General features: G+C 42.7%; 2 protein-coding genes across 5 annotated transcripts in view; one reads left to right on the forward strand and one right to left on the reverse strand.

The window, feature by feature from the left end:
• The window catches only part of WARS1 (tryptophanyl-tRNA synthetase 1), a 40154-nt gene that overhangs the window by 12900 nt on the left and 8833 nt on the right, over positions 1-18421 (reverse strand). For all 4 annotated transcript variants that reach the window (XM_054448335.2, XM_054448338.2, XM_054448341.2 and 1 more), the window contains 4 exons: positions 11549-11762; positions 10396-10504; positions 4313-4432; positions 3574-3756 (listed from right to left, as the gene is read on the reverse strand). In XM_054448335.2, the coding sequence (XP_054304310.1) occupies positions 3574-3756; positions 4313-4432; positions 10396-10504; positions 11549-11762 (626 nt within the window). The remainder of the gene's footprint in view (positions 1-3573; positions 3757-4312; positions 4433-10395; positions 10505-11548; positions 11763-18421) is intronic.
• Positions 16455-16914, forward strand: LOC129012564 (NADH dehydrogenase [ubiquinone] 1 beta subcomplex subunit 3-like). Its single transcript, XM_054448343.1, has one exon. The coding sequence runs from the start codon at positions 16494-16496 to the stop codon at positions 16785-16787; it is 294 nt and encodes a 97-aa protein (XP_054304318.1). The 5' UTR covers positions 16455-16493; the 3' UTR covers positions 16788-16914.

An 18421-nucleotide genomic window follows, 5' to 3' on the forward strand; every position in this document is an offset into this window, starting at 1 on the left:
GGGGAGATGGGCTGCAGCAAAGACTCCATGCGCCCTTGGGATTGAGGCACCTGGGACACCCTAACCCCTACAAGGAGGGAAAGTCTCCAGTACCCCCAAACTGTGGCAGGACTGTAGCTTTGCGGTGTCTGACTGGTATTTCTGAGTTAGAGCACGCTGCCCTTTCTTAGAAGACTGGTTATTACTTGCTGCAAGCTGCTGCCACTGTGCTGGCTGCAGGGTGAATGCAGGTGCTGCACCGTGAGCACGCGTGATCCTCCCCTCAAGGGACGGCTGTCCCCCTGCACAGCTGGGACGGACCTATCACGCAACAGCAGCCATGCCAGTGCCGGCACATGGAGGCTTCTCACTGGCTGCAGTGAACACACCTAACTGTATATCACATGTGGCTGAACCACCAGTTACCCCAGGGAGGGCACCTGCTTTTCACTCTCAGACAGGGTTTAAAGTGGGAAGAGATTTTAGATTACAACATTTACTGAGCACTCTCCAGGTGCCAGGCGTGGCTTGAAGCACTTTATATGCAGTGCAGGCACTATCATCTCCTGACCACAGTCTTCTCTACCCCTGCCCTTTGTCCCTATTATCACCATAGACCTTATTATCACCTGATTGATCACCTGTTAGCTGATTCTCCCCATTAGAAGAGAGGCTCTACACAGCTGCTGAGATAATGGTTTCGCTCCCTGCTGTACCCTCAGCATGAGTCTGGCATATAGCAGATGTCCAATAAATATATGTAGAACAAATGAGCAGAGTGGAGGAAGCAGGCAGAGAGGAGCTCCTCCCATGCCCAGGCCACACAGTGGATGGCTCCTCCCATGCCAATCACGAAAGGGCTCGTGTGCTAAGCGAAAGGTGAGAATTTTCAATGTCATCTAAGGAGGAGAACTGGGAAAGACCCGCAAGTGGAAGATGAGATTAGCTCTGAGTTTTAGGGATATCACTGGCTGGTGGGGGCAGTGGTGGTGTGGGAAGAGGACAGCAGCTACTGGGCAATGCCAGCAGCACTGCCTGACTGGAAAGGGAGAAGCAGAACCCACGGTTGTCTCTGCCAAGGTTCAATCAGTTGAATCATTGTATGGAATGGGGTGAGAATAAGGAAATAAAGTGACATGAAAATTATACTAATACGGCTGGGCGCGGTGGCTCACACCTGTAATCCCAGCACTTTGGGAGGCTGAGGTGGGGGGATCACTTGAGGTCAGGAGTTTGAGACCAGCCTGGCCAACATGGCAAAACCCATGAGTGAGACTCTGTCTCAAAAAAAAAAAAAAAGAAAGAAAACTATACTAATGATGACATCTATGTTCTTGTTTGATCCCATTTCATAGACATGGCTGCTATGACACACAGCCACTAAACCCAGGTGCCAGGATCTCGATCCCTGTCTATTTCCCTTCCTTCAAGGATGCCACAGGGCCTCCACGCTCACATGGCTGAACCAAGAGAAGTAATTTTAAAAGATCTAATAGGTGCTGGGCGTGGTGGCTCATGCCTGTAATCCCAGTGCTTTGGGAGGCTGAGGTGGGCGGATCACGAGGTCAGGAGATCGAGACCATCCTGGCTAACACAGTGAAACCCCGTCTCTACTAAAAATACAAAAAATTAGCTGGGCATGGTGGTGGGCACCTGTAGTCCCAGCTACTTGGGAGGCTGAGGCAGGAGAATGGCGTGAACCTGAGAGGCAGAGCTTGCAGTGAGCCGAGATCGTGCCACTGCACTCCAGCTTGGGTGACAGAGTGAAACTCCGTCTCAAAAAAAAAAAAAAAAAAAATCTAATAGGTAAAATTAGAAAGCTAACAGGTTTACTGGCTGATAGAAGGGCGAGATTTCCTATCAGGGTATACATTGCTCTCAATGGATATAAAACCACTACTCAGTTTTGTTTTGTTTTGTTTTTTTTTTGAGACAGAGTCTCACTCTGTCGCCCAGGCTGGAATGTAGTGGCACGATCTCGGCTCACTGCTACCTCTGCCTCCCAGGTTCAAGTGATTCTTCCGCCTTAGCCTCCCAAGTAGCTGCAACTACAGGAGCGTGCCACCACACCCGGCTAATTTTTGTATTTTTAGTAGAGATGGGGTTTCACCATATTGGCCAGGCTGGTCTCGAACTCCTGACCTCCTGACCTTGTGATCCACCCACCTCAGCCTCCCAGAGTGCTGGGATTACAGGCATGAGCCACCACGCCTGGCTGCCACTACTCAGTTTTAAGGTCTTATAAGAGGGAACGTTCTGGGGATGCGGCTCTAAGCAAGTCCTCCTGTGCTCACTGCTCACCTGCCCCTCTAGTGTCCCTTTTATCCTGCCTCGGCATGGTCCCTGAAGGTGAGCTAACATGGGAGGGCCCATGTTGTTTTGAAGCCTTACAGTAGTTTTATGAGGTAGGTATCTTCACTCTCATCTTGCAGATGTGGAAACTTAGGCTCAGAGAAGTAGCTGGCCCATGGCCGTGCAGACAGCCCAACCTGGGCTGCAGGAGCATAGCAATGAACACACTCCTTCTGGGGAATCACCTTAGGGGAGGAGTAACACGTCTTAGGGGAGTGGAGTAACACGCCTTAGGGGAGTACCATGCCTTAGGAGAGACCACGCCTTAGGGGAGTACCATGACTTAGAAGAGTATCTCACCTTAGGGGAGTACCACAACTTAGGTGCTCAAGAAACATTTGTTGAGCTAGATAGTATCCTTCTTGTGATGGTTGACCAAAGTCTTATTTTTCTAACACATTTCTTGGTAATCATTTGGGATGAAACTTGCAGGATTTTCAGAATGAAATATTTTGGTTTATTAAATGGCTGATTAAAAGAACTAGACTGAGGGAACTGTGTAACCACTGAGTCTTTTCTCTGTGAGGAAAAGGTGCGTTGAAAAGGAGGAAGACATAACTCTGGAAGACTGACTATCCTTGGCGAGAAACTGCAAGGCAGGACTTCCTGGCACAGCTGAGGATGAAAATCTGAAATGCCATCATGCTGTGGCTGAGCCCATATTTTAGATTTCTGTAAATGTAATTATGGAGACAATAATCGAGTCTTTAAAGATACTGATATCACTTAATCCTTTCTATTTACATACACAGCTTTTCACTTTCAAAATTATTGGTAAATAAAACCAATAAACCAGCTCATAGCATTTTTTTTTTCCTTTTGGAGATGGAGTCTCACTCTGTTGCCCAGGCTGGAGTGCAATGGCATGATCTCAACTCACTGTAACCTCCACCTCCCGGGTTCAAGCGATTCTCCTGCTTCAGCCTCCTGAGTAGCTGGGCTTACAGGTGCACGCCACCACACCCAACTAATTTTTGTATTTTCAATAGTGACGGGTTTTCACCATGTTGGTCAGGCTGGTCTTGAACTCCTGACCTCTGTGACCCGCCCACCTCGGCCTCCCAAAGTGCTGGGATTACAGGTGTGAGTCACCATGACTGGCCACTCATAGCATTTAATAAAGGAAGAAGAACATTTACTAGGCCTTAAGACCATTTCAGTTGTTTCGAATTTAGCTGTGGTCATGACAAATTGACATCCTCCTCTACCTATTGAAAAGGCAGCCAGACGTTTTCTCCTTACCCCATGTAGTCCAGGTCAGAGAATATGAAAGTCTTGTTGATGTCAAAGCCACAGGCGATGATGTCCTTGGCATTCTCCACAGCATAGCTATAGGCCTGGTCCAGGGTCAGGTCCTTCCACAGATACTTCTCGTCATCCGTCATCTGGATGACCAAGGGCACGTTAAATACATCCTGGAGCCACCTAAAGAAACACAGGGGGAGAAAGCTGACGTCTCATTTCCCCTGTGGAGGAACGCCATCGTGCATCTGAAAACACAGTTCCTACTTACAATGTATGTTAAAACTTCCTTGCCTACAAAATCACCATTTGAATTGTGATATGAATTTGACTACCATTTAGTGACCCAGATGGCCCTGTGTGCTCTGTGTTAGCCGCTCTACACACTTTGTTTTCAAGCCTTACAGTAGTTTTATGAGGTAGGTATCTTCACTCTCATCTTGCAGATGTGGAAACTTAGGCTCAGAGAAGTAGCCGGCCCATGGCCGTGCAGACAGGGAGCAGGATGAGAAGAGGAGCAGGCCTGGCTGACTCCAAAGCTGTGCTCTCCCCATCACTCCATGGTCCTCTAAAGTGAGCCCAGGAACAAAGTGAATGGAAGCCAAAAAAGTGCCAACTCTTGACATCTTAGTAGCTCAGCAAATGAACTAGCATGATCTTGTCAGTTCTAAACATGGTTTATAAGCAACATTCTCAATTCACTAAGAGAGTAAGAAAAGCCATAAGATCCAATACTTACTTTGTGAAAATAAATGGAATGAGGTGACCTACATGCATTGCTTCAGAAGAGGGGCCCCGCCCCGTGTACAGATAAAATGGCTTCTTATTTTCATAGGCATCAAGAACCTGATTCATATCTCTAAAGGAAAAAGGAGAAGAGGAAGAGTGTGATTTTCTGAGAAAAATATCAAGGCACTAACGCACTTTTGGAAATGAAAAATATAGACAGAGATGAAACAACATGGATAATAACTAGAGTTTGTTACCTTTGGTGCTTACGATATAAAAATGACAGGAAACTTCTACTGAAATGGTTTCTCCTGTGAGTGTTTTAGACAAGATGTGTAGGTTTGGAATAACGTGTTTAAAAGATGGATCCAGCTGTGCAGTTACTGGGACTCTTGGAATCCCTCCAAACATCAGTGCCGACATACTGTGAGCTTGGTACACTTCCCTGAGGATACCAGGCCAACACCATATGATCCTTGCTCAGAATCACCCAGCCCCGAGGACTCTCAGACCAATACCAGGCAAACTGCATGGGACCAGACAGTCCTGGCTTAGCAGGGAAAGTAAGAATTGTCCTCTGGGAGTTTAGAGGTCAAGTCCCCAGTTGGAGATCTATCTGGGCCCCTCAGCCAGCTTGGGACTAGGTACCTTCATCTGCGAGTCACTCTAGAGTCATCCCCCTCCCTACCAGGCTGCTTCCAATCACAGCTGCCTGCGCCCCACCTCCAGAGACTGATTCAATGGATCTGAGGCACTCTCTGGGAATGTGTTTGTTTGTTTATTTATTTATTTTTGAGACAGAGTCTCACTCTGTCACCCAGGCTGGAGTGCAGTGGCGTGATCTCGGCTCACTGCAACCTCCGCCTCCTGGGTTCAAGTGATTCTCCTGCCTCAGCCTCCCGAGTAGTAGGCACTCGCCACTATGCTCAGCTAATTTTTTGTGTTTTTAATAGAGACGGGGTTCTACTATGTTGGCCAGGCTGGTCTTGAACTCCTGACCTCGTGATTTGCCCACCTCGGCCTCCCAAAGTGCTGGGATTACAGGTGTGAGCCACTGCGCCTGGCCGGGAATGTGTATTTTTAAAAAGCTCCGTGAGGAGTTCCAATGTTCAGCAGGGTGGGAAACCAACACTCCAGGATGAATGTCCTTTGTTTCGGGGTAAAGTGTCCCCAAATACAAGAGGAATAACTACCTTTTCCAGAGGTCTGGGTAGGAGAGTCTAGAGAACAGTATTCTGAAAGTGACTTCTCCTCATATTCCCCAAGCCAAGGGTCAACATTGCTTATCTCTGGACAGACACAATTGTGGGTGTTCTGGTTTTTGGGCTTAGTTTTCACTTTTTTTCCCTATGAAATGCTCACATACTGTTTTTGAAATAAGGAAAGAAAATAACCCATAATTTTGGAAGGAAAGAATCCTTCTTTGGTTCTCACAACTAACCATATGGGCTTACAGAAGAGAAAAAAATGCAGCTGTGCCACGAGCTGCTTTTCTTGTGTTTATATGGAGCATCTGAGAACTCACTGTGTGCTCGGTCCTGGGGTGAGGTGCTCCTGACAAGCGTGCAGAAATTTACTGGGTTCCAATTTTGAGATCATGTTTTATGAGGATGGATTCCAGCAGAGACTCATTCAGCTACTAAGGGAACCCAGTCACCTGCCCACCACTTGAAGCTTGACTGTGCATGGTAGATCTCATTTAATCCCCAATTTTACAGATGACAAAATTAGACAGAGGGGCAGTCTGAAACTTGAGAAGGGGTAAATGCCTCAGGTCCTATGCTTTCCTAAGCCAAGAGGCTACAGGATTACTACACTGCAGTTAGTAAATAAGCCACAAAGGCGGTGAGAAGAACCATGCCGTGCTAAGATACAAAATGCTGACTACAAACCAATAAAATTAGTAAACTTGGAACCAAAGTGACTGGATATGTATGTGTGTGGGGGGTGGAATAAAAAAGAAGACTCAAATGGCCAAAATCAGGAATATAAGAAGGGGTATTACTACTGACCTTACAGGAATAAAGAGGATTACTACATAAGGGAATACTATGAATAACTGTATACCAATACATTAGATAACCTTGATGAAACAGACAAATTCCTAGAAACAAACTACTGAAATGAACCCAAGAAGAAATAGAAAATATACACAGATCTGGAACAAACAAAAAGACTGAATTAGTAATCAAAAACTTCCTAAAAGAAAAGCCCAAAACCCCATTTTCACTGGTAAAGTCTATTAAATGTTCAAAAAAGAATTAATACCAATCCTTCCCAAGCTTTTCCAAAAAAAATTGAATAAGAAATACTTCCCAACTCATTCTACGAGGCCAGTATTACCCTGATACGAAACCAAAGACATTGAAAGAAAACTATAGACCAATATCCCTTATGAACACAGATGTAAAAATCCTCAGCAACTCACAAACCAAATCCAGCAACATATAAAAAAGATTATACACCATGATTGAAAATCAATTGATTTTCAACACCATGATTCAGTGGAATTTGTTCCAGGAATGCAAGGCTGATTAAACACACAAATACCTATCAATGTGACACACCATACTAATATAATAGAGGCCAAAACCCACATGATCATCTCAATAAACACAGAAAACGCATTTGATAAAATCTAACATCTTTTCATAATAAAACACATGTTGAAGGGTATATAGAAAGCCCACAGCTAACATTATACTAAATGGTGTATATTCAGTCTTTACTGAAAGCTTTTCCCCTAAGATCAGGAATAAGACAAGGATGCTCACTTTCACCACTACTATTCAACATCCTATTGAAAGTTGAAGTCAGAGAAATTAGGAACGAAAAAAAAATCCAAATTGGAAAGGAGGAAGTAAAACTGTCTTTAATCATAGGAGATACAATCCTATATGTAGAAAATCCTATCGAATCTGCAAAAAGAAAAAAAGCATTAGAGCTAATAAACTCAGCAAAATTTCAGGATATAAGATTAATACACAAACATCAATTGTATTTTTTTTTGAGACGGAGTTTTGCTCTTGTTGCCCAGGCTGGAGTGCAATGGCACGATCTCGGGTCACTGCCACCTCCGCCTCCTGGGTTCAAGCGATTCTCCTGCCTCAGCCTCTTGGGTAGCTGGGATTACAGGCGCCCGCCACCATGCCTGCCCAATTTTGTATTTTTAGTAGAGACGGGGTTTCACCATGTTGGTCAGGCTGGTCTCAAACTCCTGACCTCAAGTGATCCACCCGCCTCGGCCTCCCAAAGTGTTCGGATTACAGGCGTAAGCCACCGTGCCCTGCCATCAGTTGTATTTCTATATAGTAGCAATGAACAATCTGAAAATGAGATTAAGAAAATGCCATTTACAATAGCATTAAAAAGATAAAATTCTAATGAATAAATCTAACCAAAGAAGTGTAAAACGTATACACTGAAAATTACAAAACATCAATGAAAGAAATCAAAGAAGTGAAAAGACATCCCATGTTCACGGATTAGATGAATTAATATTTTAAGATGACAATACTCTACAAATGAATCTACAGGTTCAGTGCAATCCCTATCAAAATCCCAGCTGCTGCTTTTGCAGAAATGGAAAAGCAGAAATTCATATGGAAATGCAAGGGGCACAGAATACCTAAACAATCTTGAAAAAGAACAATGTTTGAGTACTCACATTTTATTTTTTTATTTTTTTTTGAGATGGAGTCTCGCTCTGTCACCCAGGCTGGAGTGCAGTGGCGCGATCTCAGCCCACTGCAAGCTCCACCTCCCGGGTTCACGCCATTCTCCTGCCTCAGCCTCCTGAGTAGCTGGGACTACAGGCGCCCATCACCACACCTGGCTAATTTTTTGTATTTTTAGTAGAGACGGGGTTTCACCGTGTTAGCCAGGATGGTCTCGATCTCCTGACCTCGTGATCCGCCCACCTCGGCCTCCCAAAGTGCTGGGATTACAGGCGTGAGCCACCGCGCTCAGCCAAGAATAGTCTTTTCAAAAAACAGTGCTGGGACAATTGGATACCCACAAGCAAAAGAATGAAGTTGGAGCTGTACCTCACAAATATACAAAAATTAACTCAAAAAGGATCAGAAACTGAAATGTAAGAGCTAAAACCACAAAACTCTGAGAAGAAACCATAGGTGTAAATCTTCACAACCTTTGATTAGTCAGTGGTTTCTCAGATATGACACCAAAAACACAATCAATCAAAGATAAAATAAACTGGACTTCATCAAAATTAAAAACTTTCATACTTCAAAGGACTATCAGTAGAGTGAAGAGACAACCTATATAATGGGAGCAAATATTTGCAAGTAATATTTGAATAAGAAACTAGTATCCAGAATATAGAAAGAACTATTATAACTAACAATAAAAAGACAACCCAATTAAAAAGTAGGCAAAGGATCTGAATAGACATTTCTCTAAAGATACAAAAACTGTTAATAAGCACATGAAAAGATTCTCAACATCCTTGTCATTAGGGAAATACAAGTCAAAACCACAATGAGATACTACTTCACACCCATTAGGATGGCTATAAAACACAACAACATGGAAAATAACAAGAGTGGGTGAAGATGTGGAGAAATTGGAAGCTTCCTATGTTGCTGGTGGGAAAATAAAATGATACAGTTGCTATAGAAAAGTCTGTCAGTTCCTCAAAGAGTTAAACATGGAATTACTATATAAGCCATTAATTCTATTTCGAGGTATATGCCCAAGAGAATTGAAAACATATATCCACCCAAAAACTTGTATACAAATGGTCAGAGCAGCATTGTTGATAACCAAAAAGTGAAAATAACTTAAACGTCCATCAGCTAATGAATGAATAAACAAAATGTGAGGTACACCCATTCAATGGAATATTATTTGGCAATAAAAAGGAATCCAGTATGGATACATGCTACAACATGGAGGAACCTTGAAAATGTTATGCCAAGTAAAAGAAGCCAGACACAAAAGGCCATATGTTACATGATCCCATTTATATAAAATGCCTAAATCTAGATATAGAGAAAGCAGACTAACGGTTGCCAGTGGGGAGGGAGAAATGGGGGATGACTGTTAACCCATTTATGCCTAGTGTTCCATAATTGGAATGCTAAACTTGTGGGAGTTATTGATATCTTACTGCTCAAGGTAATTCGCCAAGGTCTGATTTTTCACAAAAAATTTTTACAACTTCTGGCATAAATGGGTTAATGGGTAGAAGTTTCCTTTTGGGGTGATGAAATGTTTTGGAATTAGATAGTCATGATGGTCTCACAACCTTGTGAATATACTAAAACCCACTTAATTGTATACTTAAAAAAAGTGAGTTTTATAATATGTGAATTAAGGAAAATTTTTTATTATATTCTGCCCAGAAAGTGGGTTGAGCAAGGCCTGGAGTTCTTTGCAGGTAGAATTTGAAGTGTTTGGGCAGACTGCTGGGCTCTGTCCTGGGGGTGTTCTCCTGTAACCGTGAAGTGCCAGTAGAACAGAACAAGCCTACGTCAGATCATAAATTCCACGGACACAGCTTCAAAAATGGGGCTGCCTCAGCCCAGATAACTGTAGGTTGGGAGAGGCAGAAACTCTTTTAGAACCTGCCCATATCTTGATGTTATCTGCATGGAATTTATGGCCTAAGGTACAGATAATCTGTTCCATGCATTCTCTGTTGGTTTGTCTTTTGGTATCGTTTATGAGCAAGTCAATACAATAGGAGGAAGAGGGTTTGGAATTTCAGGAAGCCTACTGTTTGTCGTATGGGAAATGCTGAACTTGGACATATTATTCTCTTTTGTTTTCATGACATTTTATAGTTTATTTACAGCATGTAATCTGGGAAGAATCTCACCTGCTATTAATATGATTCCCACCTTGTGAGGTGGGCAGTCTACTAATGAAAAAACTAAGAGCCTGAGGGTGAATGGACAAGCATGATCCCACAGTGGGTTACTGACAGGACAGAGGATGGATCTTAGTCTTCCGACAGCTGGCCATCACTTTTCCCACAGTACCAGGTGGATTATGAAGAGAGTGTCTTATGATTTTTTTGAACCAAAAGAAGAGGACAGGTGAGAAGGCCTGTGGTGAAAAGCCCCTGACCTGTGTGAGAAGAAGATGCCTCTGCGCAGGAAGCGGTGTGGTCTTTGGCCGGTGGCTCTCTCTATTCGGTTTATTAGCTCTTTGTCAATTTTACTGCTTCCAAACCGAACTGGAAAAAAAGAAGAGATGACTTTCTTAGGTGGCAGGAGGTTTAGTGATCAGATATTACTGAAATGAAGGTGAAAAGTGAGTGATCCGTGCACAATCTTAATGAACACAAACCTCTTTAGGCCTTTTGCTAAAGGTCCTTACTCCCAACATAAAGTAAAAGGTCTTTGTATTAAAACAACAGCTGAGATCAACACAACCAACAAAACAGGAAATAAATTACAACACAAAATGCTGTTTTGCCTGAGACTGGGTTCTGATGGGAAACATATTCAGAATGCGGTCCAGCTAGCAACTTTTGACAACAAAATATAAACATACACATATATAAATATGTATATATATATATATTTGTTTATTAAGGTAAAATTTATATTCATTGACAACCATGATTTCTCACATTCTTTATTACTTGAACTGAATTAATGTCTGTCTTCGAGTGAATTTTCCCTCATTGATAGTCTATACTGAAATCATGGAAAATGGCTTTGACTTAGATGAAAACATTTTAGTTCTGTTTCTTCTCTGATAATTAGCAATGATCTCAGAGTAAAGACTTCAATGGAATGGCAACAGTCTTTCCTGAGCAGGAAGGCCCTCAAGGAAGGGCATGACAGTAAGAACTTGCCCGATGTGAGAAGTCGCTGCTCTTAAGCTGACTTCCAGCCTTCTAGGTCCATAGTCAGTATCACTGCAGGTGAATCCTAAGTAATCTATGATTGACTTGTAGCCACTAAATGTTATAAATGGTCATTTCAATAGACCTTTCCCAAGTTCTGAAGTGCTCAAAAAAGGGAAAAGCTTCTATTAAGCTGCCTACTATAGATCATTATTTTGAAATATATTTTATATTGTTATTTTATTTTAAAATAATCCTTTGGGAATATAATGCACAACCAAAAGATTTTAGTATCCATTTTTTCTTGGCATTGAAGCTTCACTGAATTTATGATTAATTCAAAATTTAAAAACATCAATGGAATCAACTCAATGGGACCACTTCTAAAAGTTGCAGCTTTTTCTGGGAAGAAAGCAGAGGACGTACCAATGAGCTTATCATAGTCTATGCCTTTTGCACTGCTTGTCTGTACTGTCCAGGGGTCCACAAAATCCTCTTCAGCTTCTGTGGCATCTGGGCCATGATTACTGGTAGGTGCTGGGTTCCCTGGAGGACAGTTAGCCTTGTAATCCTCCCCCATGGCAGCTTTGTAGCTCATTTTTAACGACAGCAACATCTTTACTGCAGAATCAATTTCATCCTGAGAAAGGAAATAAAAGTGATGGCTAAAAGTATTACTAATAGCTGATATTTGCTGAATGCCTATTCTATGGCAGGCACTATGTTAAATGCTTTCACACGTGTTACCTTAGTTAGTGTCACAACCCTACAAGGCAGGCACTGTTGTCACTGTCCTTTTCCAGCTCAAGAATCTGAGACTCAGAGAGGTAGAGGAGCTTACCCATAGAATCACAGCAAGTCATCGGCTTGAAAACACTTCATTTTTATCTGTTATTCTAGTGCTACCATGAACACTTTGGGACAGTAGCAGTGACACAATATACACTGTCATTTATGACAAAGTTCATATGCTAAAGATTTCTCATACACCACTGATGCCAGAGAACGTGTGTGACAAGCTCCTTTAATTGAGATTCCCGGAGTTCTGCGTTGGAACTAGTTTTTACATTCCACACAGGTTGAGATGAATATTTACGGAAACTTAACCAATGATGCCACTAAGGATAGTAAGAGCAACTAAAACAGATAAAAGCAAGGACAAAAAATGTAGGCTCTTGGGTTATAAATTAAGGAGGGATTCATTGGGAAATAGTTATATCACCCCATTTTGTAGTCTTATCAAACTATCTTGGAAAAAACAAACAAACAAACAAAAAGCAAAGGTAAATGTACCCTTGGGTAGTCTGGAAATGTATTAAAGACTCTTTTGCAGGAGTCCATAGTGGCCACCCCTGGAAGCCTGGTGTTTAGAAAAGCAGGCCTAATTAAGCTGATTAGTTATGCTATGCCCTAAAGCTCTATTCCGGTAATTGGCCTTGCTGGATTAGATAGCAAACAAAGAATATACACAGTCCAATTTGCTTACCAAGGGAAATACAAACATTTCCACTTACAGTTTATACCGAACATTCTTTCTTTTAAATCTCCTTAAATTCCTTTTACCATATACAGAATGTTCTATAAACACCAACCTCCATTCAGAGATAACTGTTCCATCAGATACAGCACTTGGGCCATAAAGGACTGCGATTCTGGAGTGATCTGTGTTTCAAACTACAAAATTATCTGAGACTCATCATTAAAATGAGCCAGATTTGTGGAATCAGTAACCCAATGGATACGATTAATAGATGAGATGTTTGCCCAGGTTAGATAGCTAAGTATGTTCCACCCATCTCATTTCTGTAGTACCTAGGCTCAGTACTTGCAAAAAATAACAGTTTAGTACGTATAATCTATCCAATTATCTATGGGAAGGCTTACCTTGCTTTGAAGTACACTGCAGTCAATATCCCTTAATAACTAGCTTTGTTGACATTTCATACTCTATCTGGTCTAATTCTGCTCCTAACTAGGAGGCTCTGCGAAAGTCAAACATTTAACCAATGTCCCTGCTCAAGGACCATCTGCATTTTGGAATAGCACCGAAATAAGACAAGCAGGCTAACCTTGTCTATTTTCTTATAATCAGTTTTAATCAGTGTCTGAATCAGGACACTGAAACAGGATTCAAAAACTGATGTTAGCTGGGTGCAGTGGCTCACGCCTGTAATCCCAGCACGTTGGGAGGCCAAGGCGGGCAGATTGCCTAAGCTCATAAGTTCGAGACCAGCCTGGGCAACATGGCAAAACCCTGTCTCTACCAAAAACAGAAAAAATTATCTAGGTGTGGTGGCACACACCTGTGTTCCTAGCTCATCAGGAGGCTGAAGTGAGAGGATTGCTTGAGCCTGGGAGGCAGAGGTTGCAGTGAGCCCAGATTGCGCCACTGCACTCCAACCTCGGTGATGAAGTGAGATTCCCATCCCCCAAAAACCCCAGAACATCAGTTTTTTTTTTTAGACAGTGTCTCACTTCAGTCTCCTGAGTAGCTGGGACTGCAGGTGTGTGCCACCATGTCTGGCTAATTTTTAAATTTTTTGTAGAGACAGGGTCTCACTATGTTGTCCAGGCTGGTCCCAAACTCTTGGCCTCAAGCGATCCTCCTGCCTTGGCCTCCTAAGTGCTGGGATTATAGACATGAACCACAGAGCCTGGCCAAAAGCTGATGTTCAGAAAAAAAAGCCAGACACAAGACTGTATACTACCTGATTACATACAGTTCAAACCCAGGTAGAGCTACCCCTGGTGGGAGGAGTCATGGCAGAGGCTGAGGGGCGTGAGGGTGGCTTCTAGGTGCTCTCTGCTTGCTCTTGATTTGGGTGCTGGTTACACAGGTGTGGTCATTTTGTGAAAATTCAGTGAGGTGCTGCTTATGCTTATGATCAGCATATTTTTCTATATGAATGGTATATTTTGATTTTAGAAGTTATTTAAACAAAAAGGAGAAGAAGAAAAAGGCTCTGCTCTCTTTTTTAATACCTAAGACCTAGCATTGCCTCTTCAGTCCTGTTCAAACTATTTCCCCTCATAGCCCTCAGATTCTGACTTATTTCCCCCTAGGAAACTCGCCGCTTTAATGAGCTGCTGCTACTGAAGGACGTGGATCTTATTCTTTAGATACACTGGAGCAGAAAAGACCTTCGAGGTCCATGGCCTAGATAAACGGCAGGCCAAGAAAGAGCTGACGGTGCCCTCTCAGAGAACTGGCGTTCCCAATGTGGCTCAAACTATTTTGCTAAAAGTTAATTTTTCAAATTTCCAAAACATCAAGTGCTTCTACTACCAAGACATTTCAGGGTCAGATACAAATGTACTTCTGAATTTTTCATCACTTAACTCTGGTCTCATTGTGCAACCTCTGATGTCTTCAACGTATGCCAGCCAATTGCATTAGTCAAATAATACACTTGGAAGAGTTATTATAAAATGTATTAAGTTGACTAAAATAATGAACATAACTGCAGTCACTAAGAATTACTAACTAAAAACATTTACTAAATGTTATTCAAATTTAATATTAAATGGACAAAAATACCACTGTCAACTTCCCAAAATGATGGGATTACATAACCCCACTGAGTCTTTTATTTATTTTATAATTTTGCTTTAAAACAACTTGGTTTAATCTTTTGAGCCCTACCTGGTGAGTAAATCTCTTTCTGTAAAAAACTTCTTTTTTTTCTTTGACATTACTTTCTTTCAGTACTATTTGTTTCCTTTAAAATATGAGCTGGGTGCAGTGGCTTGCATCTATAATCCCAGCAACTTGGTAGGCTAAGGTGGGAGCCCAGGAGTTTGAGGGTGCACTGAGCTAGGATTGCACCACTACACTCCAACGTGGAAAGAGCGAGACCCTGTCTCAAAAAATACACACACACACACACACACACACACACACACACACACACACGAAAAAAAAAAAAAAAGGTTTAATCAGGGTCCCAAATAATCAAAGTAAACTACTGGGGAATGTGAGATGGTTGACACCATCTGGTGACAAGCAAGGTGTTTGAAAAGATAACAGATAACAGGAGTTAAAAGTGTTGGAAGTCGGGCCGGGCGTGGTGGCTCACACGTCATCCCAGTACTTTGGGAGGCTGAGGTGAGCAAATCACCTGAAGTCAGGAGTTCAAGATTAGCCTGGCCAACATGGTGAGAACCCTCTCTACTAAAAATACAAAAATTAGCTGGGTGTGGTGGCGGGCGCCTGTAGTCCCAGCTACTTAGGAGGCCAGGTCAGGAGAATCGCTTGAACTCAGGAGGCAGAGGTTGCAGTGAGCCAAGACTGCACCAGTGCACTCCAGCCTGGGCGACAGAGTAAGACAGCCTTAAAAAAAAAAAAAAGAAAGTGATGGAAGTCATGGAGAAGCTGGGGGACCTAGGAGTGGAGTCACCCCAGAAGGAAATGAAATGCTTATGTTCTAGTTAAAGATGCGTATTGATGATACTTCTGAAATCTACTACAACAAAAGCAGAGATCTTTTTTTTTTTTTTAAAGCATAATCCCATAAGGACAAAGGAAACACGAAGAGGGCGAGAGCAACAAGGTTTCAGAAGCTGGAAAGCTGATGAATGACCAGTGCCTAACAGCATGAGAGAAAAACAAATGCTAAGACATTGTGGAAATACTGGAATGTGACCATACACTGCTATGGAATAGTCCAAAAGTTCAGGCCTTAGTGACCTTGGGCACTTACAGGAGTTGGGGGGGAAAGCGGGTTATGAAAACACGAGTGCTGGTTGAAGTCTCTTCAAGAAGCAGTTACTGAGAATCCCTCTCCCCTCGGCCAAGGGAGTGTCACAGTTTCCCCTCCATTCCAAGGTTTCATGTCAAGAGAGGACAGAGTTACAGGTGCCTAGACTGGGGGCAATCTGCACAGTTGGGGCACCGGCAGCACACAGAGAATAGGGAGCTTCAGGGAAGGATCCCACAGCCCAGCCCTTCTCTCCCACTCAGCCGTAGAACTCTGGCAGTGGGACTCACCCCCTCTGAACAGTGGACTGGGGGAGCTTTCTCTGGGGAATCTCACTTAACTTTAAAGAAAAGATCTAAAGACCTTGACACAAAAGATTCCCCAACAAAAGAGGAGCAGCCTGATCACTCTCCAGGAAGTGGAACCTGTGTTGATAAGCTCCTCCCCAATGAAGAGTGCATCCAGCAGCTTTTAGTGCACCCCCCAAAACACCAGCAAACAGCCAAGAAACACCAAACAGTTGAGAATTGCCTCTTATATGAAAGGCAGGTAGAAAACAGATTAAGATGGAAGAAACTGAGATTATAAAGGATGTAGAGGACATATGGAAAACTACCATTAAGATCTCAGAGAGACAGAGTTGAGTGTCCTGAGAGGTCAGATTGCTGTCAGACATGGCCCATAGACATGGACATGAGCATGGACATCGTAAAATGGAACTTCCAGATTACAGACAATGGAAGATAGAAGGGACACCATTACAAACTATCCAGAAGAAGCTGGCTGCAAAAGGGCTAAGGGATCCATGGGGCCGCAATGAAGCTTGGAGATACATGGGTGGCTTTGCAAAGAGGGTTTCCTTTTTTGATGTATTGTTTAAAGGATTCTGGGGATTTGCTGCATTTGTGGTAGCTGTAGGAGCTGAATATTACCTGGAGTCCCTGAATAAAGATAAGAAGCATCACTGAAGATAATACCTGGAAATACCATAGTGGTTTCTTAACTCTCCAAAATAAGATTTCTTCACTGTAGCCTACTCGTCTGGTTTGTCCCTTACAGAATATTAGTAAGATTTAATAAAGTAAAATAAAATATTAAAAAAAAAGATCTCAGAGAGAAAAGGGTGGTACTGTATCTACGAGTCAGGGCAGAGTGCTGTGAGGAAACTTCAGGGAGCATACATGCTCCTGGAAGTTAAAAATGACAGCAGAAATGGAAAACAATAGGAGGGTTAGAAAATCAGAGAAACAGTCTCTGAATTAAAAAAAAAAAAGTCTGTGAAGAGAGAAAACAGAAGAGATCAAAGAAATCATGAGTTCTGAGAATTAACAGTCATGAGTTTCTAGTCTAAAAGGCAGGCTGCGTGTGGTGGCTCACGCTTGTAATCCCAGCATTTTTGGAGGCCGAGGCGGGTAGATCATGAGGTCGGGAGTCTGAGACCAGCCTGGCCAATATAGCGAAACACCGTCTCTACTAAAAATACAAAAATTAGCCAGGTATGGTGGCGGGTGCCTGTAATCTCAGCTACTTGGGAGGCTAAGACAGGAGAACTGCTTGAACCCAGGAGGCGGAGGTTGCAGTGAGTCGAGATTGTGCCACTGCACTCCAGCCAGGGTGAAAGAGCGAGATTCCATCTCGGGGGGTAGCGGGGGGGGGGGCAAAAAAACAACAAAAAAAAAGAAGGCATACTGAACCCGCATCCCATGAAATTTCAGAACACTGGAACAAAGAAGATCCTGCTAACTTCCAAAAAGAAAAAACAAAGGAATGGCAACTGACTTCTCTGCAGCAAGCTCAGAAGCTAGGTGCCAATAGAGCAATGGCTTCAGCATTTCCAGGGGCAATCACTTCCATGCTAGAACCCTATACCCAGCCCGGCTATCAATCATGTTTTAGGTAAAATAAATACACTTTCAGATGGGCAAGATCCCCCCAGAAATATTTCCTTTGCAATACTTTTTTTCAGAACAATTGGAAGATTTGCTCTGCCCAAAGAGTAAAGCAAAGAGGAATAAGACGCAGGAGCAGGAAACGGGGCACCCAATCGACAGGGGTGAAAGAAACCCCTGGGTCAACAGTGAAGAAAGATGCCAAGATTGGCAGTGTAGGAGGCAAGAGTCCCCAGTCCAGAGGGACGCAGGCAGAAGGGAGAGATCGCCTCAAGAAGATGAACTTGATAGACTAGTTGATGTGTGTTGAAAGAAGATTCACTGGACAGGGAAAGGGCTTGGAGATACATTATCATTAGTATCATTGACATAAAAAAAGTCAAGCGAACAGAAATTAAGACAAATATTAACTCCAGAGAAAACAAAAGCTGGGCAAGAAAGTTAGAGTACTCATTCTATCCGTGATGGTTCAGCTGTCCACGTCTATTTCCATGGTCATAATGTCAGTGTACAGATACTGACCTAACTACAACTGCAATACAGACGGGGAGACTGCCTGGACGGGAAGTGGTTGTGAAGGTACGAATGCTTCATTTCCACCTGAAAGACCCTAACTTGAAAATCAACAAGGAACAATGTAATAAGCAGAATATTTACAGATATGGGGAGTACATAACCAAAAGATCGGCTAAAAGAATTGAGCAGGAAATAGG

This window comes from Pongo pygmaeus, chromosome 15, assembly GCF_028885625.2.
Source record: "Pongo pygmaeus isolate AG05252 chromosome 15, NHGRI_mPonPyg2-v2.0_pri, whole genome shotgun sequence".
Taxonomy (NCBI): domain Eukaryota; kingdom Metazoa; phylum Chordata; class Mammalia; order Primates; family Hominidae; genus Pongo; species Pongo pygmaeus.

What these genes read in the sequence shown, in the direction of transcription:
- LOC129012564 (XM_054448343.1), top strand. Translation starts at nt 16,494, where the DNA reads ATGGCCCATAGACATGGACATGAGCATGGACATCGTAAAATGGAACTT.